This window comes from Salvelinus sp. IW2-2015, linkage group LG33 (assembly GCF_002910315.2).
Source record: "Salvelinus sp. IW2-2015 linkage group LG33, ASM291031v2, whole genome shotgun sequence".
Classification (NCBI taxonomy): Eukaryota; Metazoa; Chordata; class Actinopteri; order Salmoniformes; family Salmonidae; genus Salvelinus; species Salvelinus sp. IW2-2015.
Window position 1 is genome coordinate 32,280,336 of NC_036872.1, and position 18,718 is coordinate 32,299,053.

General features: G+C 45.1%; 2 protein-coding genes across 2 annotated transcripts in view; one reads left to right on the forward strand and one right to left on the reverse strand.

The window, feature by feature from the left end:
• Positions 1-18,718, reverse strand: part of efna5b (ephrin-A5b) — a 455,881-nt gene that overhangs the window by 116,656 nt on the left and 320,507 nt on the right.
• The window catches only part of LOC111958061 (triple functional domain protein-like), an 88,649-nt gene that overhangs the window by 57,453 nt on the left and 12,478 nt on the right, over positions 1-18,718 (forward strand). The window contains 16 exon segments of the mRNA XM_070437091.1: positions 816-845; positions 1,140-1,285; positions 2,526-2,625; positions 3,173-3,233; positions 3,755-3,915; positions 9,962-10,034; positions 11,209-11,402; positions 11,553-11,723; positions 15,555-15,650; positions 15,757-15,905; positions 16,231-16,297; positions 16,421-16,524; positions 16,615-16,684; positions 18,108-18,290; positions 18,428-18,478; positions 18,589-18,666. Coding sequence (XP_070293192.1) covers positions 816-845; positions 1,140-1,285; positions 2,526-2,625; positions 3,173-3,233; positions 3,755-3,915; positions 9,962-10,034; positions 11,209-11,402; positions 11,553-11,723; positions 15,555-15,650; positions 15,757-15,905; positions 16,231-16,297; positions 16,421-16,524; positions 16,615-16,684; positions 18,108-18,290; positions 18,428-18,478; positions 18,589-18,666 — 1,734 coding nt within the window.

The window sequence follows — 18,718 nt, forward strand, 5'->3', positions numbered from 1 at the left end:
ACCCAGTTCACCATCTGTTACCCTGGTCTCATCTGCTCTTAGTACAGTACATCTGTTACCCTGGTCTCTTTATCTCTCTGTGTTGTCTCTAATGACTGTTCTATCATACAGTCTAGTCTAGTACAGTACATCTGCGTCTGGGGCTGTTTTGTTTATGTTTGTATCTCTGAATATTTAACGTTTGTTTGCTAACCAACCGTGGGCTAACATGCTTACGCCAACACCACTGACATGAACTTTAACCCCTAAACTCCCACAATTCCTCCAACTCCCACACCCTCTAGCTACTTTTTTGCATCCTCTGTATGGATGAGAGGCATATACAGCTTTCTCTTCTAGAAAAATGGATCTCTTCTTGTTTTAGGATTTGACACCTCACGTGTTGACTCTCTATCTCTCATCTTCCGTCTCTTCTCTCTGTCTCTCTCTCTGTCTCTCTCTCTTTGTCTTTCTCTCTGTCTCTCTCTCTGTCTCTSTCTCTCTSTCTTTCTCTCCTTACCGAATTGAACATCTTATGTTTTTAATACCCACCTCCAAAGCTAGTTTTAGTACTGAAGCTTCCTGTTTGTGTCAGTGGTTGGAAAATCATGTTGCCCTACTCCTAACCAGTTGTCTCTGACGTAATATAATGACTCTGTTCCTATTCTGTCCATCAATATAACTGTTAACCACCTAACTAATTAACTAACTAGCCACCACCAAAATGCTCTAACTGTTGTCCGTCAGTCATCTCGAGCCATTCTGTCATTGAAAATGTAATATAAATGAACCAAACACAAACCAGTGAAATTCTCTATTCTATATTTGAACCAAAGCCAAGTCAGGGATGCAAACATGGATCGATGGTGAGTAAAACTGTACTAACTAGCCTAACACCTAACACAGCCCTCGGCTGCATCTCAATACTCTACTGTGGCCTCCTCTCTTTGTCTCCTTTCCTCTCCTACTCTCCTTATTCTCTGTTTCAATGTCCACACTAGCTTACTACTTAGAATGAAGTCRTGTGGGTATTGGAATATAACCGTTTCTTCTCCAGTGGGGGTCTATGAAACTGTTTAGACTAAAGTATCAGTTCTGAGAGCGAGGTGATTGGGTGAATTCATTTACGACCTTTGACCCCTTCCCTGGGCCAATGGCAGGCGTCGAGCATTGAGAACAAGCAGGATTGGATCAAACACGTCAGGGAGGTGATCCAGGAGCGAACCATCCACCTGAGAGGAGCTCTGAAGGAACCCATACACATCCCTAAGTCTGCCACCGCCAAGCACCACAAGGGACACCGCAGGTACACAAATGCATAAGTATACTATACACACCTACACACACAGAGATACACATACACTGAGTGTACAAAACATTATGAACACCTGCTCTTTCCATGACATAGACTTACCAGGTGAAAGCTATGATCCGTTATCGATGTCACCTGTTAATTCCACTTCAATCAGTGTAGATGAAGGGGAGGAGACATGTTAAAGGATTTTTAACCCTTGAGACAATTGAGACATGGAGGCTGAATTGGCAAGACAAAATATTTAAGTGCCTTTAAATGGGGTGTGGTGGTAGGTGCCAGGCTGAGTGTGTCAAGAACTGCAACGCTGCTGGGTTTTTCACACTCAACAGTTTCCCATGTGTATCAAGAATGGTCCACCACCCAAAGGACATCCAGCCAACTTGACACAACTGTGGGAAGCTTTGGAGTGAACATGGGCCAGCATCCCTATGGAACGCGTTCGACACCTTGTAGTCCATGCCTTGTGGAGTCCACTGCCTTGTAGAGTCCACTGCCTTGTAGAGTCCAGCCTTGTGGAGTCCATTCCTTGTGGAGTCCATGCCTTGTGGAGTCCACTGCCTTGTAGAGTCCATGCCTTGTGGAGTCCATGCTTGTGGAGTCCATTCCTTGTGGAGTCCATTGCCTTGTGGAGTCCATGCCTTGTGGAGTCCATGCCTTGTAGAGTCATGCCTTGTGGAGTCCATGCTTGTGGAGTCCATTGCCTTGTGGAGTCCATTGCCTTGTGAGTCCATTGCCTTGTGGAGTCCATTGCCTTGTGGAGTCCATGCCTTGTGGAGTCCATTGCCTTGTGGAGTCCATTACCTTGTGGAGTCCATTACTTGTGGAGTCCATTGCCTTGTGGAGTCCATTGCCTTGTGGAGGCCATGCCTTGTGGAGGCCATGCCTTGTGGAGTCCATTGCCTTGTGGAGTTCATTGCCTTGTGGAGCCATGCCTTGTGGAGGCCATTGCTTGTGGAGTCCATTGCCTTGTGGAGTCCATTGCCTTGTGGAGTCCATTGCCTTGTGGAGCCCATTGCCTTGTGGAGCCATTGCCTTGGTCCATATCTTGTAGAGGCCATGCCCCTATGAATTGAGGCTGTTCTGAGGGCAGGAGGGGGTGCATGTCAATATTAGGGAGGTGTTCTTAATGTTTTGTCCTCTGTGTACACTCATATGCATGTAGACACACATAACCACCTCCCCAAACACACACTTCCACACTCACCTCTGCCTGTGTATTTGTCTCTATCAGGGATGGAGAGGACTTGGACAGCCAGGGTGACGGCAGCAGCCAACCGGACACCATATCTATCGCTTCACGCACCTCACAGAACACACTGGACAGCGACAAGGTGAGCACACACACACACTGGTCATTCTCTGCCATACCAATATACCCAGACAGGTGAGCACACACACACTGGTCATCTCTCTGGCCATACCAATATCACCCAGACAGGTGAGCACACACACACACTGGTCATCTCTCTGGCCATACCAATATACCCAGACAGGTGAGACACACACACACTGGTCATCTCTCTGGCCATACCAATATCACCCAGACAGTGAGCACACACACACACTGGTCATCTCTCTGCCATACCAATATCACCCAGACAGGTGAGCACACACACACACACTGGTCATCTCTCTGGCCATACCAATATCACCCAGACAGGTGAGCACACACACACACTGGTCATCTCTCTGGCCATACCAATATCACCCAGACAGGTGAGCACACACACACACTGGTCATCTCTCTGGCCATACCAATATCACCCAGACAGGTGAGCACACAACACACTGGTCATCTCTCTGGCCATACCAATATCACCCAGACAGGTGAGCACAGCATACACTGGTCATCTCTCTGGCCATACCAATATCACCCAGACAGGTGAGCAACACAACCACACTGGTCATCTCTCTGGCCATGCCAATATCACCCAGACAGGTGAGCACACACACACACTGGTCATCTCTCTGGCCATACCAATATCACCCAGACAGGTGAGCACACACACACACTGGTCATTCTCTGGCCATACCAATATCACCCAGACAGGTGAGCACACACACACACTGGTCATCTCTCTGGCCATACCAATATCACCCAGACAGGTGAGCACAGCATACACTGGTCTTCTCTCTGGCCATACCAATATCACCCAGACAGGTGAGCACACACACACACTGGTCATCTCTCTGGCCTTACCAATATCACCCAGACAGGTGAGCACAGCATACAGTATGTCGTGATAAATGGTGTCATGAAGGAGGCTTTCAGTTGAGAAAGGACCTGAGGACTTTGATGCTTTAGGCCTCTCAGGGAAAATATTCAAATGATCCCACTCCTTTCCTGTGATTCTGCTTTACCGTCATGAACCATTGCTCTCTCTCACTCTTCCTCTCGCCTGTCTGGCATGGCTTGTGAGTCTTGACCGTGTGATCATGACTTCATGGCGCTGGTAACAGGTCAACGAGCTGCCGTCCGGAGGGGCCAACTGGTGGAGGTCCTGGAAGTGGCCATGACGAAGCCTGATTGGTGTCTGGTGGACCACGACCGCTCCCCTGCCACGAGGGACTGGTACCCTGCGCCATGCTCTGCATCGCCCACTCACGGCTCCTCTATGGGAGTGGGAGGGGATATTCAACCAATAAAAGGACATGGGAATGGAGGAATAAACCTGTAATGGTATAGAGTAGAATGAGAAAACGGGTAGTGTCATTGAGTTTCAGAAAACTCTATATGTGGAGTTATTCTATGTATTATGGGTAGGAGGAGAAATTGTGTGTTCAGAATCCTCTTCTGTTCTTTGATAACCTCTTTCTCGCTCCTGCCACTCCACTCCCTCTCCCACCCTTCCTCCTTCTCGTCTCCCCCCTCCTCCCCCCCTCCCTCTCTCCCCCGCTCTCCTTCTCGCCTCCTTCCTCCCTCTCCTCTCGGCCCTTTCCTCCTCCCTCTCTCTCCCTCCAGACACTCTCTAATCAGTCTGTAGTAATTGACTCCATCATGCAGGCTCCTCTGACCCACTCTGCATTCCTGGGCATTCATGGCATGCTCACACACCTCGCCAGGGCTCCAACGACCTGTGTAAACACACACTACACACACACCACACACACGACACACACACACACACACACACACAAACCAACACAGACACACACAACACACACCACACACACACACACACACACACACACACAACAACACACACACACACACACACACACACACACACACACAACACACACACACACACACACACACACACCTCACCATTTTTGCAAGGAGTGGATCCCAATCCGTGACCGTATTTTGCAGAATCAGTCATTTTTTATGCCGAAACCGGATTAGATGCAAAACTATGTCCTGGACGGCAGGTTCTCGGCCCCGGTGATGTACTTGGCCGTACACACTACCCTCTGTAGTGCCTTGCGGTATGATGCCAAGCAGTTGCCGTACCAAGCGGTGATGAAGCCATTCAAGATGCTCTTAAGCTCTTAATGGTGCAGTTGTTGAACTTTTTGAGGATCTGAGGGCCGATGCCAAATCTTTTCAGCTTGCTGCACTGGTGTATCTGTCACTATTGATTATGATTTTTTGTTATGATTTGTATATTAATATTTCTGGGACATTTTGGAGAACACTTATGGATCTGTTAGACACACATATATCTATATCATTTCTCTAAACTGGTTTGACAACTGATTTGCATTTCTGGGGTCAGGTTCACATGGTCACATGGTTACCAGATGTTAATACGAGTGTAGCGAAATGCTTGTGCTTCTAGTTCCGACCGTGCAGTAATATCTAACAAGTAATCTAACAATTTCACAACTACCTTATACACACAAGTGTAAAGGAATGAATAAGAATATGTACATATAAATATATGGATGAGCGATGGCCGAACAGCATAGGCAAGATGCAGTAGATGGTATAGAGTACGGTATATACATATGAGATGAGTAATGTAGGGTATGTAAACATTATATAAAGTGGCATTGTTTAAAGTGAATAATGATACATTTATTACATCCAATTTTTTATTATTAAAGTGGCTTGAGATTGAGTCAGTATGTTGGCAGCAGCCACTCAATGTTAGTGGGGGCTGTTTAACTGTCTGATGGCCTTGAGATAGAAGCTGTTTTTCAGTCTCTCGGTCCCAGCTTTGATGCACCTGTACTAACCTGGCTCGGGTGGTTGTAGTCCTTGATGGTCTTTTTGGCCTTCCTGTGACATCAGGTGCTGTAGGTATCCTGAAGGGCAGGTAGTTTTTCCCCGGTGATGCGTTGTGCAGACCTCACTACCCTCTGGAGAGCCTTACAGTTGTGGGTAGAGCAGTTGCCATACCAGGCGGTGATACAGCCCGACAGGATGCTCTCGATTGTGCATCTGTAAAAGTTTGTGGGTGTTTTCGGTGACAAGCCAAATTTCTTCAGCCTCCTGAGGTTGAAGAGGCGCTGTTGCACCTTCTTCACCACGCTGTATGTGTGGGTGGACCATTTCAGTTTGTCCATGATGTGTACGCCGAGGAACTTAACTTCCCACCTTCTCCACTACTGTCCCGTCGATGTGGATGGGGGGGGTGCTCCCTCTGCTGTTTCCTGAAGTCCATGATCATCTCCTTTGTTTTGTTGACGTTGAGTGTGAGGTTATTTTCCTGACACCACACTCCGAGGTCCCTCACCTCCTCCCTGTAGACCGTCTTGTCGTTGTTGGTAATCAAGCCTACCACTGTAGTGTCGTCTGCAAACTTGATGATTGAGTTGGGTGAACAGGGAGTACAGGAGAGGGCTGAGAACGCACCCTTGTGGTGCCCCAGTGTTGAGGATCAGCGGGGTGGAGATGTTGTTTCCTACCCTCACCACCTGGGGGCGGCCCGTCAAAGTCCAGGATCCAGTTGCACAGGGCGGGGCGAAACCTCAGGGGTCTCGAGCTTAATAACGAGTTTTGAGGGTACTATGGTGTTAAATACTGAGCTGTAGTCGATGAACAGCATTCTTACATAGGTATTCCTCTTGTCCAGATGGGTTAGGGCAGTGTGCAGTGTGATTGCGATTGCGTCGTCTGTGGACCTATTGGGGCGGTAAGAAAATTGGAGTGGGTCTAGGGTGTCAGGTAGGGTGGAGATGATATGATCCTTGACTAGTCTCTCAAAGCACTTCATGATGATGGTGAGTGCTACGGGGCGGTAGTCGTTTAGCTCAGTTACCTTAGCTTTCTTGGGAACAGGAACAATGGTGGCCCTCTTGAAGCATGTGGGAACAGCAGACTGGTATAAGTTTTGATTGAATATGTCCGTAAACACACCAGCCAGCTGCACGCGGCTAGGGATGCCGTCTGGGCTGGCAGACGGCATCGAGGGTTAACACAAGGGTTAACAAGGGTTAACTCATGTTGGCTGCGGTGAAGATAATGTGGTCGGCATTTGATTGTAAGGAATTCTAGGTCAGGTGAACAAAAGGACTTGAGTTCCTGTATGTTGTTATGATCACACCACGACTCGTTAATCATAAGGCATACACCCCGCCCTTCTTCTTACCAGAGAGATGTTTGTTTCTGTCGGCGTGATGCGTGAAGAAACCGGGTGGCTGTACCGACTCTGAAAACATATCCCGAGTGAGCCTTGTTTCCGTGAAACAGAGAATGTTACAATCTCTGATGTCTCTCTGGAAGGCAAACCTTGCTCGAATTTTGTCTACCTCCTTGTCAAGAGACTGGACATTGGCGAGTAGTATACTCGGGAGCAGTGAGTGATGTGCCTGTCTACGATGCCTGACCAGAAGACCGCTCTGTCTACCCCTTCTGCGGCACCGTTGTTGTTTTGGGTTGCCTACTGGGATCCGATCCATTGTCCTGGGTGGTGGTCCAAACAGAGGATCCGCTTCGGGAAATGTAATGTTGGTAAATTGACTTTGCTCTTATATCCAATAGTTCTTCCCGGCTGTATGTAATAAGACTTAAGATTTCCCGGGGTTAACAATGTAAGAAATAATACATAAAAAAACTAAATACTCCATAGTTTCCTAAGAACGCGAAGGTCCTATTCTACAGATTTCACATGACTGGGAATACAGATATTCATCTGTTGGTCACAGATACCTTAAAACTTCTCACGAGTCACAAACCCGGATCCGGGATCCCCCCATCAAAAAAGCTGACTAGCATAGCCTAGCCTAACGCGACAGGGATATCATATAATATAATTTTCATGAAATCACAAGTCCAAGACACCAAATGAAAGACACACATCTTGTGAATCCAGTCATCATTTCCGATTTTTTAAATGTTTTACAGCGAAAACACAATATGTATTTCTATTAGCTAACCACAATAGCAAAAGACTCAACCGCATATTTTCACCATTTTTTTTTACCGCATAGGTAGCTATCACAAAACCGACCAAATAGAGATAGAATTAGTCACTAACCAAGAAACAACTTCATCAGTAGACAGTCTTATAACATGTTAYACAATAAATCTATGTTTTGTTCGAAAAWKKKSMWWWTTKMRGKWWWAAWYMWWRKTTTWMMWTKSMRSYWMCAWWMAMAAATATCACCAAAGCAGCTAGAATAACTACAGAGAGCAACGTGAAATACCTAAATACTCATCATAAAACATTTATGAAAAATACATGGTGTACAGCAAATGAAAGACAAACATCTTGTGAATCCAGCCAATATTTCAGATTTTTTAAGTGTTTTACAGCGAAAACACAATATAGCATTATATTAGCTTACTACAATAGCCAACCACACAACCGCATTCATTCACCGCAAAGGTAGCGATCGCAAAAAAACAGCAAAAGATATAAAATGATTCACTAAACTTGACAAACTTCATCAGATGACAGTCCTATAACATCATTTTACACAATACATATATGTTTTGTTCGAAAATGTGCATATTTAGCGGTACAAATCGTGATTTTACAATGTGAATACGTAGTCAAAATGCACAAAATTGTCCGGAGAAATCTTGGACAGTCACCTAATCTAATCAAATAACTCATCATAAACTTTACAAAAAAATACACGTACAGCAAATGAAAGATACACTAGTTCTTAATGCAACCGCCGTGTTAGATTTTAAAAAATAACTTTAGTACGACATACAGCTTACGTTATAGCGAGACAGCGCCCAAAATAAGGGCGGAAAATATGACTAAACATTTTCAACAGAAATACGAAATAACATCATAAATGGTTCCTACTTTTGATGAGCTTCCATCAGAATGTTGTACAAGGAGTCCTTTGTCCAGAATAATCGTTGTTTGGTTTTAGAATGTCCTCTTCTCCTGTCGAATTAGCAACCAAAGCTAGCCATGTGGCGCAAACGTGCCCAACTTCACATGACGCAAAGAAAAGAAAATACCGAAAATCGCAATAAACGTTCAATAAACTGATATAACTCGGTTTTAAAAAACTACTTTATGATGTTTTTATCACATATATCAAATAAAATCAGAGCCGGAGATATCTAACGTCTATACCGAAAGCTTTTCAGAACGCAATCTGGGGTCCCTTCTCGCGCCTTCCAAGACAATGAAAATTCCAGACACGTCATTCCAAAATCTCTTGTTCGGCCTCAGATCAAGCTAGACACCCCATTCCACCTCTCACTGCCTGTTGACATCTAGTGGAAGGCGTATGCAGTGCATGTAGATCCATAGATTTCAGGCAAATTAATAGGAAGGCCCTGGAACAGAGCCTCGATTTCAGATTTTTCACTTCCTGACAGGAAGTTTGCTGCAAAATGAGTTCTGTTTTACTCACAGATATAATTCAAACGGTTTTAGAAACTAGAGAGTGTTTTCTATCCAATAGTAATAATAATATGCATATTGTACGAGCAAGAATTGAGTACGAGGCAGTTTAATTTGGGCACAAATTTTTACAAAGTGAAAATAGCGCCCCCCTATTGACAAAAGGTTAAAGAAAAGGTAGGGGCGTGGATCAGAAAACCAGTCAGTATCTGGTGTGATCACCATTTGCCTCATGCAGTGCGACACATCTCCTTCACATAGAGTTGATCAGGCTGTTGATTGTGGCCTGTGTAATCTTCAATGGCTGTGCAAAGTTTCTGGATATTGGCAGGACCTGGAACCYGCTGTCGTACACGTCGATCCAGTGCATCCCAAACATGCTCAATGGGTGACATGTCTGGAGACTATGCAGGTCATAGAAGAACACTTTTCAATTTCCAGGAATTGTGTTCAGATCTTTGCGACATGGGGCCGTGCATTATCATGCTGAAATATGAGGTGATGGCGGCGGATGAATGGCACGACAATGGGCCTTCAGGATCTCGTCACGGTGTCTGTGCATTAAAATTGCCATCGATAAAATGCAATTGTGTTTGTTGTCCATAGCTTATGCCTGCCCATACCTTAACCCCACCGCCAACATGGGGCACTCTGTTCACAACATTGACATCAGCAAACTGCTCGTCCACATGACGCCACCTGTCCAGTACAGTTGAAACCGGGATTCATCCGTGAAGAGCACACTTCTCCAGCGTGCCAGTGGCCATCGAAGGTGAGCATTTGCCCACTGAAGTCGATTACGACGCCAAACTGCAGTCAGATCAAGACCTTGGTGAGGATGACGAGCACGCAGATAAGCTTCCCTTGACAGTTTGTGCAGAAATTCTTCAGTTGTGGCTGGTCTCAGACGATCCCGCAGATGAAGAAGCCGGATGTGGAGGTCCTTGTCTGGCATGATAACACATGGTATGAGGCCGGTTGTACGTACTGTCAAATTCTCTAAAACAACATTGGAGGAGGTTTATGGTATGAAATTAACATTACATTTTCTGGCAACAGCTCTGGTGGACATACCTGCAGTCAGCATGCCAATTGCACTCTCCCTCAAAACTTCAGACATTTGTGGCAATGTGGCCTTTTATTGTCCCCAGCACAAGTTGCACCTTTGTAATGATCATGCTGTTTAAATCAACTTCTTGATATGCCACACCCGTAAGGTGGATGGATTATCTTGGCAAATGAGAAATGGTCACTAACAGGGATGTAAACAAATTTGTGCACAACAATTTTGATAAATAAGCTTTTTGTGGGATCTTTKATTTCAGCTCATGAAACATGGGACCAACACTTTACATGATGTGTTTATATTTTTGTTCAGTGTAAATGAGAAATGGTAATCCAGGAGAAATGGAAACGCAAATAAATATGCCTATTTGAGGTGATAAATACATGACATTACCACTTCTTTTCCCCTGGTCAGAGGGGATCAGCACACACAGGCTTCTCTAGGCAGGCTACATGCAGCTGTGGTTGTGCACAAGTTAACATGCAAATCAGTCTAAACAACCATTCTTTGTCCCTCTTTTCAATGCTTTTGTGTCAGTATTGACATTAAAAATAACTGTGGTGGGAATGAGCTTCCATAATGGCACATCCTCTTTTAAAGCCTTGAATCTCATATGGACCTCTTTCACCACTGGTCATGTAGCTAGCTGTTAGCCAGCAGGGTTGCATCGGTTTGAATTGGACTATAGTTTGCTAGGCTGGCTAGCTAGGAGGCAGCCTACGCTGACTAGCATCGCTAGCATGCTAATGTTACTGAACTCATGACAAAATCATGTTTCGATATTGATGTTTTGGTTGTTGTTTGGTTGCTTAGTGACATTGTGAATATAATATTTTTGGCATTAAACTCCGATTTAACTACAGCTATGTATCTAATCGGGTGTCGGCATGAAAACAATTTACTGCGAGAATTTGCACGATCACCGATATGGAGCCTCAGAAATAAAAGATCTGGTCACGGATTAGGATCCACTACCTTTTTGCAAAGTGGTTGAGCTAACAGCTGTAAATGTAAAGTGGTTCAAAAGGAAGGGTGTGTTTGTGCGTGCCTACATGTACGTGTTAACAGTCTCCATCCCCCTGTCCCAGGTAACACCCTGCGTAAGTGGCTGACCAGCCCAGTGCGTCGTCTGAGCAGTGGCAAGGCAGACGGGCACATCAAAAAGCTGGCGCACAAACAGAAGAAGAACCGCGAGGTGAGGAAGAGTGGTGAGATGACGGGCAGCGCCCAGAAAGACTCTGATGACGGTGCCGCTACACCCCAGGATGAGACTGTGGAGGAGGTGAGGGGATGGTGGCGACAGACAGACAGACATGGACACATACACGCCTATTCACCAGCAAGATTCTCTCTGAGTCTCTCTTTGTCTCTCTCTACCTTACTCTCCCACCCTCTCTCTCTCTAATCTCTCCTCTCTTTCTCTCCTCTACAGAGGGTGCGTAACGAGGGGCTCTCCAGTGGGACCCTGTCCAAGTCCTCGTCCTCTGGGATGCAGAGCTGTGGAGAGGAGGAGGGCGAGGAGGGTCCTGACTCTGTACCCCTACCGCCCCCCATGGCCATCCAGCAGCACAGCCTTCTGCAGCCTGACACACAGGACGACAAGGTAAGGGTAAGGGAGGGGGGARGTAGAGAATAGGGGTACAGTCAGCCTAAGGGTAAGGTGAAGGGGTGTACGGGTGGGGAGAAGGTACGGGAGAGGATAGATTGGGGTGGGGGTAAAGGATAGAAAGTCTAGGCTAACTGGTACACACGTATACAAAAACAGATAGGCCCGTAACCAGGAAGTGTAACACTAAACAAACAATCCTAAACTACCCCATGTAAGATCCCCCAAACAGAAAACTCATCCTTTCTGCTACAGTTTCTCTCTCTTATGATTTAGCCTGAGTTTAATTATTTGGTGATTATATTCTACAGACAAACATTACATCAATTTTAGTTAGTCTTCTTCTCACTTCCTGCTGAGCAGGGCCTGTATTCACTTCCTGCTGAGCAGGGCCTGTATTCACTTCCTGCTGAGCAGGGCCTGTATTCACAAAGCATCTTAGAGTAGTACGAGTGCTGATTTAGGATCATTCAACATGATGAAATGCAAATCTGTACTCTGAGATGCTTTGGGAATGGAGGCCTAGATTTCAATTCATTATGAAACATTGAAGCTCCTATTCAAATAGAAATCCAATGAAATGCATCAGTTACTGTTCCCGTCCTGGGGTCACCTTTTCTTGGCGCAGCAGCGTTTTTCTCTGACACTAATTTGTTTCTCTTTTTGTTTGTTTTGTTTCCGACTGTATCGTTGGTTTTCTGTCTGTTTACTGTTTACCATGCTGTAGCATTACCTTGATTTATGTCCTGTCTTTGCTTTGTCTCAGTTTCCATACCTCTCCATCTCCTGAATCAATCCTTCCATCTCTCTCCCTCCTTTTCTCTGCCCTCAATACTTCAGTTCTCTCTCTCTCTTCCCTCTCAGTAACTGTACTATAGACTTAGTTGCTGTTTTTCTTTCGGTTCTTCTTATGAAAGTCAGTTGAATGACAACGGATATAGAATGTTGACGTCTGTTCCTGTCTTCTAGTATTTTTCTCTCTGAGGCAAAGGACGCTCTCTTYCAAACGTCTCTCTCAAGAGCTCTTGTAGTCTGCCTACCTTACGCTCTCTCTGGCTCTCTTCTACACCTAAACTTGCTCTCTCTCTCTCTTAGTATCTGCAGTGCTTTATTCAACTATAGAATTACTCCCCCTCTTCATCTTTCTTTTTAGTTTTGATTATTTTCCATTTTTCATCACCAGCCCGGTTCCTTCAATATACGGCTTTCACCAAACGAGTCTAAATTTTGATTATGCATTAAGTCTTTTTTGCCTCGTTGCCTGGTTACTCGTTCGTTTGCCGTGTGATAGCACCCTCAGAATAACTCGGAGACACATGCAGAACAGAGCAGGTAGAAGTCTCTAGACGCTGATCTAAGGTCAACTTTGCGTTCTCTCACACTATTCGCTTCAGGATCGAATTTGGGGCAAGCTGATCCTAGATCTGTGCCTAAGAGCAACATCTTGCTTTCGGAACACTCGTCCAAATGAACAAAGTCATGTGCTAAAATGACAATGATTCAGAACTCCCTCCTCCTCCCTCACCCCCCTCACCTGTCCTCACCCCTCCCCTGTGTGCGTTAACCTCATTGCACCATGTTATTAATTGGCACCTACTGTAAGCCCTGGCGCGCCCAGAGGGTACACCCCAACACCCCACCACACACAGACCCTTAGTGGGGCACAGCACAGTCTGGAGACAGCACAGCAAGGGTGAGAGACTCATACACTTTACTGTACCTCCTTACTTCTTCAATGTCTTATACAGTCATTATACACCTTCTCTTTTCTAGATGCAGTCCTTTATTACACAGTTCATATTTCCTCATCCACTTTTAAAAATGTCTTTATTATATAGATATCTCATACAGTCTCTATATATATTTTTTACACATCAGACATCAGAACATTCATCAGAAAATGTAACTATCCCATTCTCCTCATTTATTATTTCCTCTTGTTTTTTTGTTTTTTCTGACTTCCTTTTTCACTTTCACACCTGGAATCTCTTATCTTCTCTTATTTTTCAATACCATGGATTTACCTCTTAGGAAACTCATTGGAGACTATACTATATACAAAGTATGTGGACACCCCTTCAAATGAGTGGATTCGGCTATTTCAGCCATTCCCGTTGATGACAGGTGTATAAAATCGAGCATACAGCCTTGCAATCTCCATAGACAAACATTGGCAGTAGAATGGCCTTAATGAAGAGCTAAGTGACTTTCAACGTGGCAYCGTCATAGGATGCCACCTTTCCAACAAGTCAGTTCGTCAAATTTCTACCCTGCTAGAGCTGCCCCGGTCAACTGTAAGTRMTGTTATTATGAAGTGGAAACGTCTAGGAGCAACAACGGCTCAGCCACGAAGTGGTARGCCTCACAAGCTCACAGAATKKGACCGCCAAGTGCTGAAGCAATGACTGTTCGATGTTCATCGGGAGCTTCATGAAATGGGTTTCCATGGCCGGGCAGCCACACAYAAGCCTAAGATCACCTTGCGYAATGCCAAGTGTCGGCTGGAGTGGTGTAAAGCTCGCCGCCATTGGACTCTGGAGCAGTGGAAAMGCGTTCTCTGGAGTAATGAATCACGCTTCATCATCTGTCAGTCYGACGGAAGAATCTGGGTTTGGCAGATGCCAGGAGAACGCTACCTGCCCCAATGCATAGTGCCAACTGTAATGTTTGGTGGAGGAAGAATAATGGTCTTGGGCTGTTTTTCACAGTTTGGGCTAGGCCCCTTAGTTCCAGTGAAGGGAAATCTTAATGCTACATCATACAATTACATTCTAGATGGTTCTGTGCTTCCAACTTTGTGGCAACAGTTTGGGGAAGGCCCTTTCCTGTTTCAGCATGACAATGCCCCCGTGCACAAAGCAAGGTCCATGCAGAAATGGTTTGTTGAGATCGGTGTGGAAGAACTTGACTGGCCTGCACAGAGCCCTGACCTCAACCTTTGGGATGAATTGGAACTCCGACTGCGAGCCAGGCCTAATCGCCCAACATCAGTGCCCGATCTCCCTAATTCTCTTGTGGCTGAATGGAAGTCCCCTCAGCAATGTTCCAACATCTAGTGGAAAGCCTTCACAGAAGCCTGTTATAGCAGCAAAGGGGGGACCAACTCCATATTAATGCCCATGATTTTGGAATGAGATGTTCGATGAGCAGGTGTCCGTCCACATGCTTTTGGTCATGTAGTGTATTTTCCTTCTTTTTTTTTATCACAGATTCACTTTACACTTCTTCATTTTAACTTCATATTAGAACCGATTTCTTGTTCTGATCAACATTGGATCATTCATTAAGAGCAGAGGATCAAAATACAACACGAACAGTAACACTGTGTAAGGTAGACTAAGCGAGATGATGTCATCTTATCAAACCCATTATCCAACTTAGACGTCACCAACATATAGCTGGCTGGAAACATTTTACCMGCCATTCAATGTATGCCTCAGGAATATTTCGGGATCTGTCCAGAAAAAAACACTGTTTTCTTTCATGGTCTCTTTTTCAGTAGTCACTTGGATCAGTGTTTGCAGTGTCTCTCTACATGACATGTTTTGATGTTCTCCCTWAAAAGAGGGCGTTCTATAAGAGAGGGTTCAATTAGGAAGAACCAATAATGTTATTCTTGACAGATTTGGTTTCTTGTTTAATTGATAGGATCAGTTAATTTATGTATTAATTCATCAGTTAATTGTTTAAAAAAATTGCTTGATTRTTTTCTAGATTACAGGAATGGTAGTAAATAAAACCTTTAGCCAGATCAGGTAGTAAGACTCTGCTGAATGGCATGTTCTAACACTGTTATCTCCTAACCCCCCACCCTCCATCCCTGTCCAGAGCTCCTCTCGTCTGTCCGTCCGTCCRTCCAGTTCTGAGACACCCAGTGCAGCAGAGCTGGTGAGCGCCATCGAGGAACTGGTCAAGAGCAAAATGGTGAGGACACTCTCTCTCTCACACGCACACACACGCAAAGGCGTCATCTGGTTTACAATCAACCTCCTTCTTTCTCCGTCCCTCTCTCCCTCTTCTCTCTCTCCAGGCTTTAGAGGACCGGCCCAGCTCTCTCTCAGTAGAACAGGGGGATAGCAGCTCTCCCTCCTTCAACCCCTCCGACAACTCCCTCCTTTCATCCTCCTCTCCCATCGATGAGATGGAGGAGCGCAAAACGGGCTTCCTCAAGAGAAGACAGTACGTACTGAATTGATAGTGCATATTYTTTACTTAAATGAATCTATATGAGTACAACCAAGGGGATAGCACGTTAAAGCCATTCCACTTGTTTCCAATGTGGCACACTAGCAGTGTTTCTCTCTTTCTGTCACTCACTCTTTCTCGCTCACTGTTACAGTGTCCATATTAGGGCAATCTCCGTCTCAGCAGGATTTGACTGAAGCTGTCCTACTATGGACACCATACACTGGAACTCCCTTTTATACTTTGACACACTCTTGTTTCAGCTGTTTCTTACTTTCTCTCTCTCTCTCTCTCTCTCTCTGTCTCTCTCTCTGTGTAGTTATGTGTTGTTGGAGCTGGTGGAGACTGAGAGGGACTACGTCAGAGACCTGGGCGTGGTGGTGGGGGTAAGTCAAAACGCATCACTTCCTCCCTCCCTCTGACCTCACTTCCTCTTCCTCTCGTGTTAGTTGATGTTAGAGTGTGTGTGTGTGACGGCTTGATTATGCAACCATGACTGTGTGTTTCAGGGCTATATGACGCGGATGAAGGAGGAAGGGGTACCAGATGATATGAAAGGGAAAGACAAGACCGTCTTTGGAAACATCCACCAGATCTACGATTGGCACAGAGAGTACGACACACACGGGCACACACACAATCACACATACAAACACACACACAACATATGGATACGCCTTGCTAACCCTCTCTCTCTGTGCAGTTTCTTCATGGGAGAGTTAGAGAAGTGTCTGGAAGACCCTGACCGACTTGGGCCGCTGTTCGTCAAACATGTGAGTGACTGACTGTTGATGTGGGTGGATGCAGTGCCTTCGGAAAGTATTCAGACCCCTTGACTTTTTCCACATTGTTACGTTACAAAATTATTCKAACATGTATTAAATTWAAAARATTCTCATCAATCTACACACAATACCCCATAATGACAAAGCGAAARCAGGTTTTTAGAAATTTTTGCAAATGTATTAMAAATAAAWAAACAGAAATACATTATTTACATAAGTTTTCAGACCCTTTGCTATGAGACTCGACATTGAGCTCAGGTGCATCCTGTTTCCATTGAGCATCCGTTGATGTTTCTACAACTTGATTGGAGTCGCACTTGTGGTAAATTCAATGATTTGGACATGATTTGGAAAGGCACACACTGTCTATATAAGATCCACAGTTAACACTGCATGTCAGAGCAAAAACCAAGCCATGAGGTCAAAGGAATTGTCTTAGAGCTCCGAACAGGATTGTGTTGAGGCACAGATCTGGGGAAGGGTACCAAAAAATGTCTCCAGCATTGAAAGTCCCCAAGAACACAGTGGCCTCCATCATTCTTTAAATGGAAGAATTTTGGAACCCCAAAGACTCTTCCTAGAGCTGGCCGCCCGGCCAAACTGAGCATACGGGGGAGAAGGGCCTTGTCAGGGAGGTGAGCCAAGAACCCAATGGTCACTCTGACAGAGCTCCAGAGTTCCTCTGTGGAGATGGGAGAAACCTTCCAGAAGGACAACCATCTCTGCAGACTCCACCAATCAGGCCTTTATAGTAGAAGTGGCCAGACGGAAGCCACTCTTCAGTAAAGGCACATGACAGCCCGCTTGGAGTTTGCCAAAAGGCACCTTAAAGCTCTCAGACCATGAGAAACAAGACTCTCTGGTCTGATGAAACCAATATGGAACTCTTTGGGCTGAATGCCAAGAGTCACGTCTGGAGGAAACTTGTCACCATCTTTACTGTGAAGCATGGTGGTGGCAGCACAGAGCCAGGACTTGAACACGATCAAACATCTCTGGAGAGGCCTGAAAATAGCTGTGCAGCGACGCTCCCCATCCAACCTRACAAAGCTTGAGAGGATCTGCAGAGAAGAATGGGAGAAACTCCCCAAATACAGGTGTGCCAAGCTTGTAGCGTCATACCCAAGAAGACTGTAATCGCAAATCCCAAAGCTGCTTCAACAAAGTACTGAGTAAAGGGTCTGAATACTTATGGAAATGTCATATTTCTGGGCGGGGGGGTTGAATGAATTTGCAAAAAAATCTAAAAACCTGTTTTGGCTTTGTCATTATGGGGTATTGTGTGTAGATTGATGAGGGAAACTTGTAATCAATTTTAGAATAAGGCTGTAATGTAGCAATGTGGAAAAAGTCAAGGGGTCTGAATAGAGTATATCTACTGTACCCTAACCCTGGTGTGTTCTTTCTCCAGGAGCGGAGGCTCCACATGTACGTAGTGTACTGTCAGAACAAGCCTAAGTCAGAGCTCATCGTATCAGAGTACATCGACACCTACTTCGAGGACCTGAAACAACGTCTAGGTCACCGTCTCCAGATCACTGACCTCCTCATCAAACCCGTCCAGAGAATCATGAAGTACCAACTACTGCTCAAGGTACGGTGTGGGGGTGTGCGTTGGGGTGAGTCTCTGTGTGTTCTCATCATCATCTTGTGATCATTGGTTAATCATTATGTTTCGCACAAGTCACAGTTTTGTAATATCCAATTAACTTTGCCTCGTTTTGTTTGTAGGACTTCCTCAAATTCTCTAAAAAGGCAGGGTTRGATTCAGTTGAGTTGGAGGTGAGGAACTGACTTTTCTCTAGTGTTTTCATTAAAAATATCAATATTTTTTGACAATATTGTATTTCCTTAACTTTTTTACCCATTCAATGTGTGTGTGTTCCCTTCAGAAAGGAGTGGAGATCATGTGCATCGTACCAAAGAGATGCAATGATATGATGAACGTGGGGCGGCTCCAAGGATTTGACGTAAGACAACCCTGACAGAAAATAGATATTTACATTTAAAAACGGATCAATT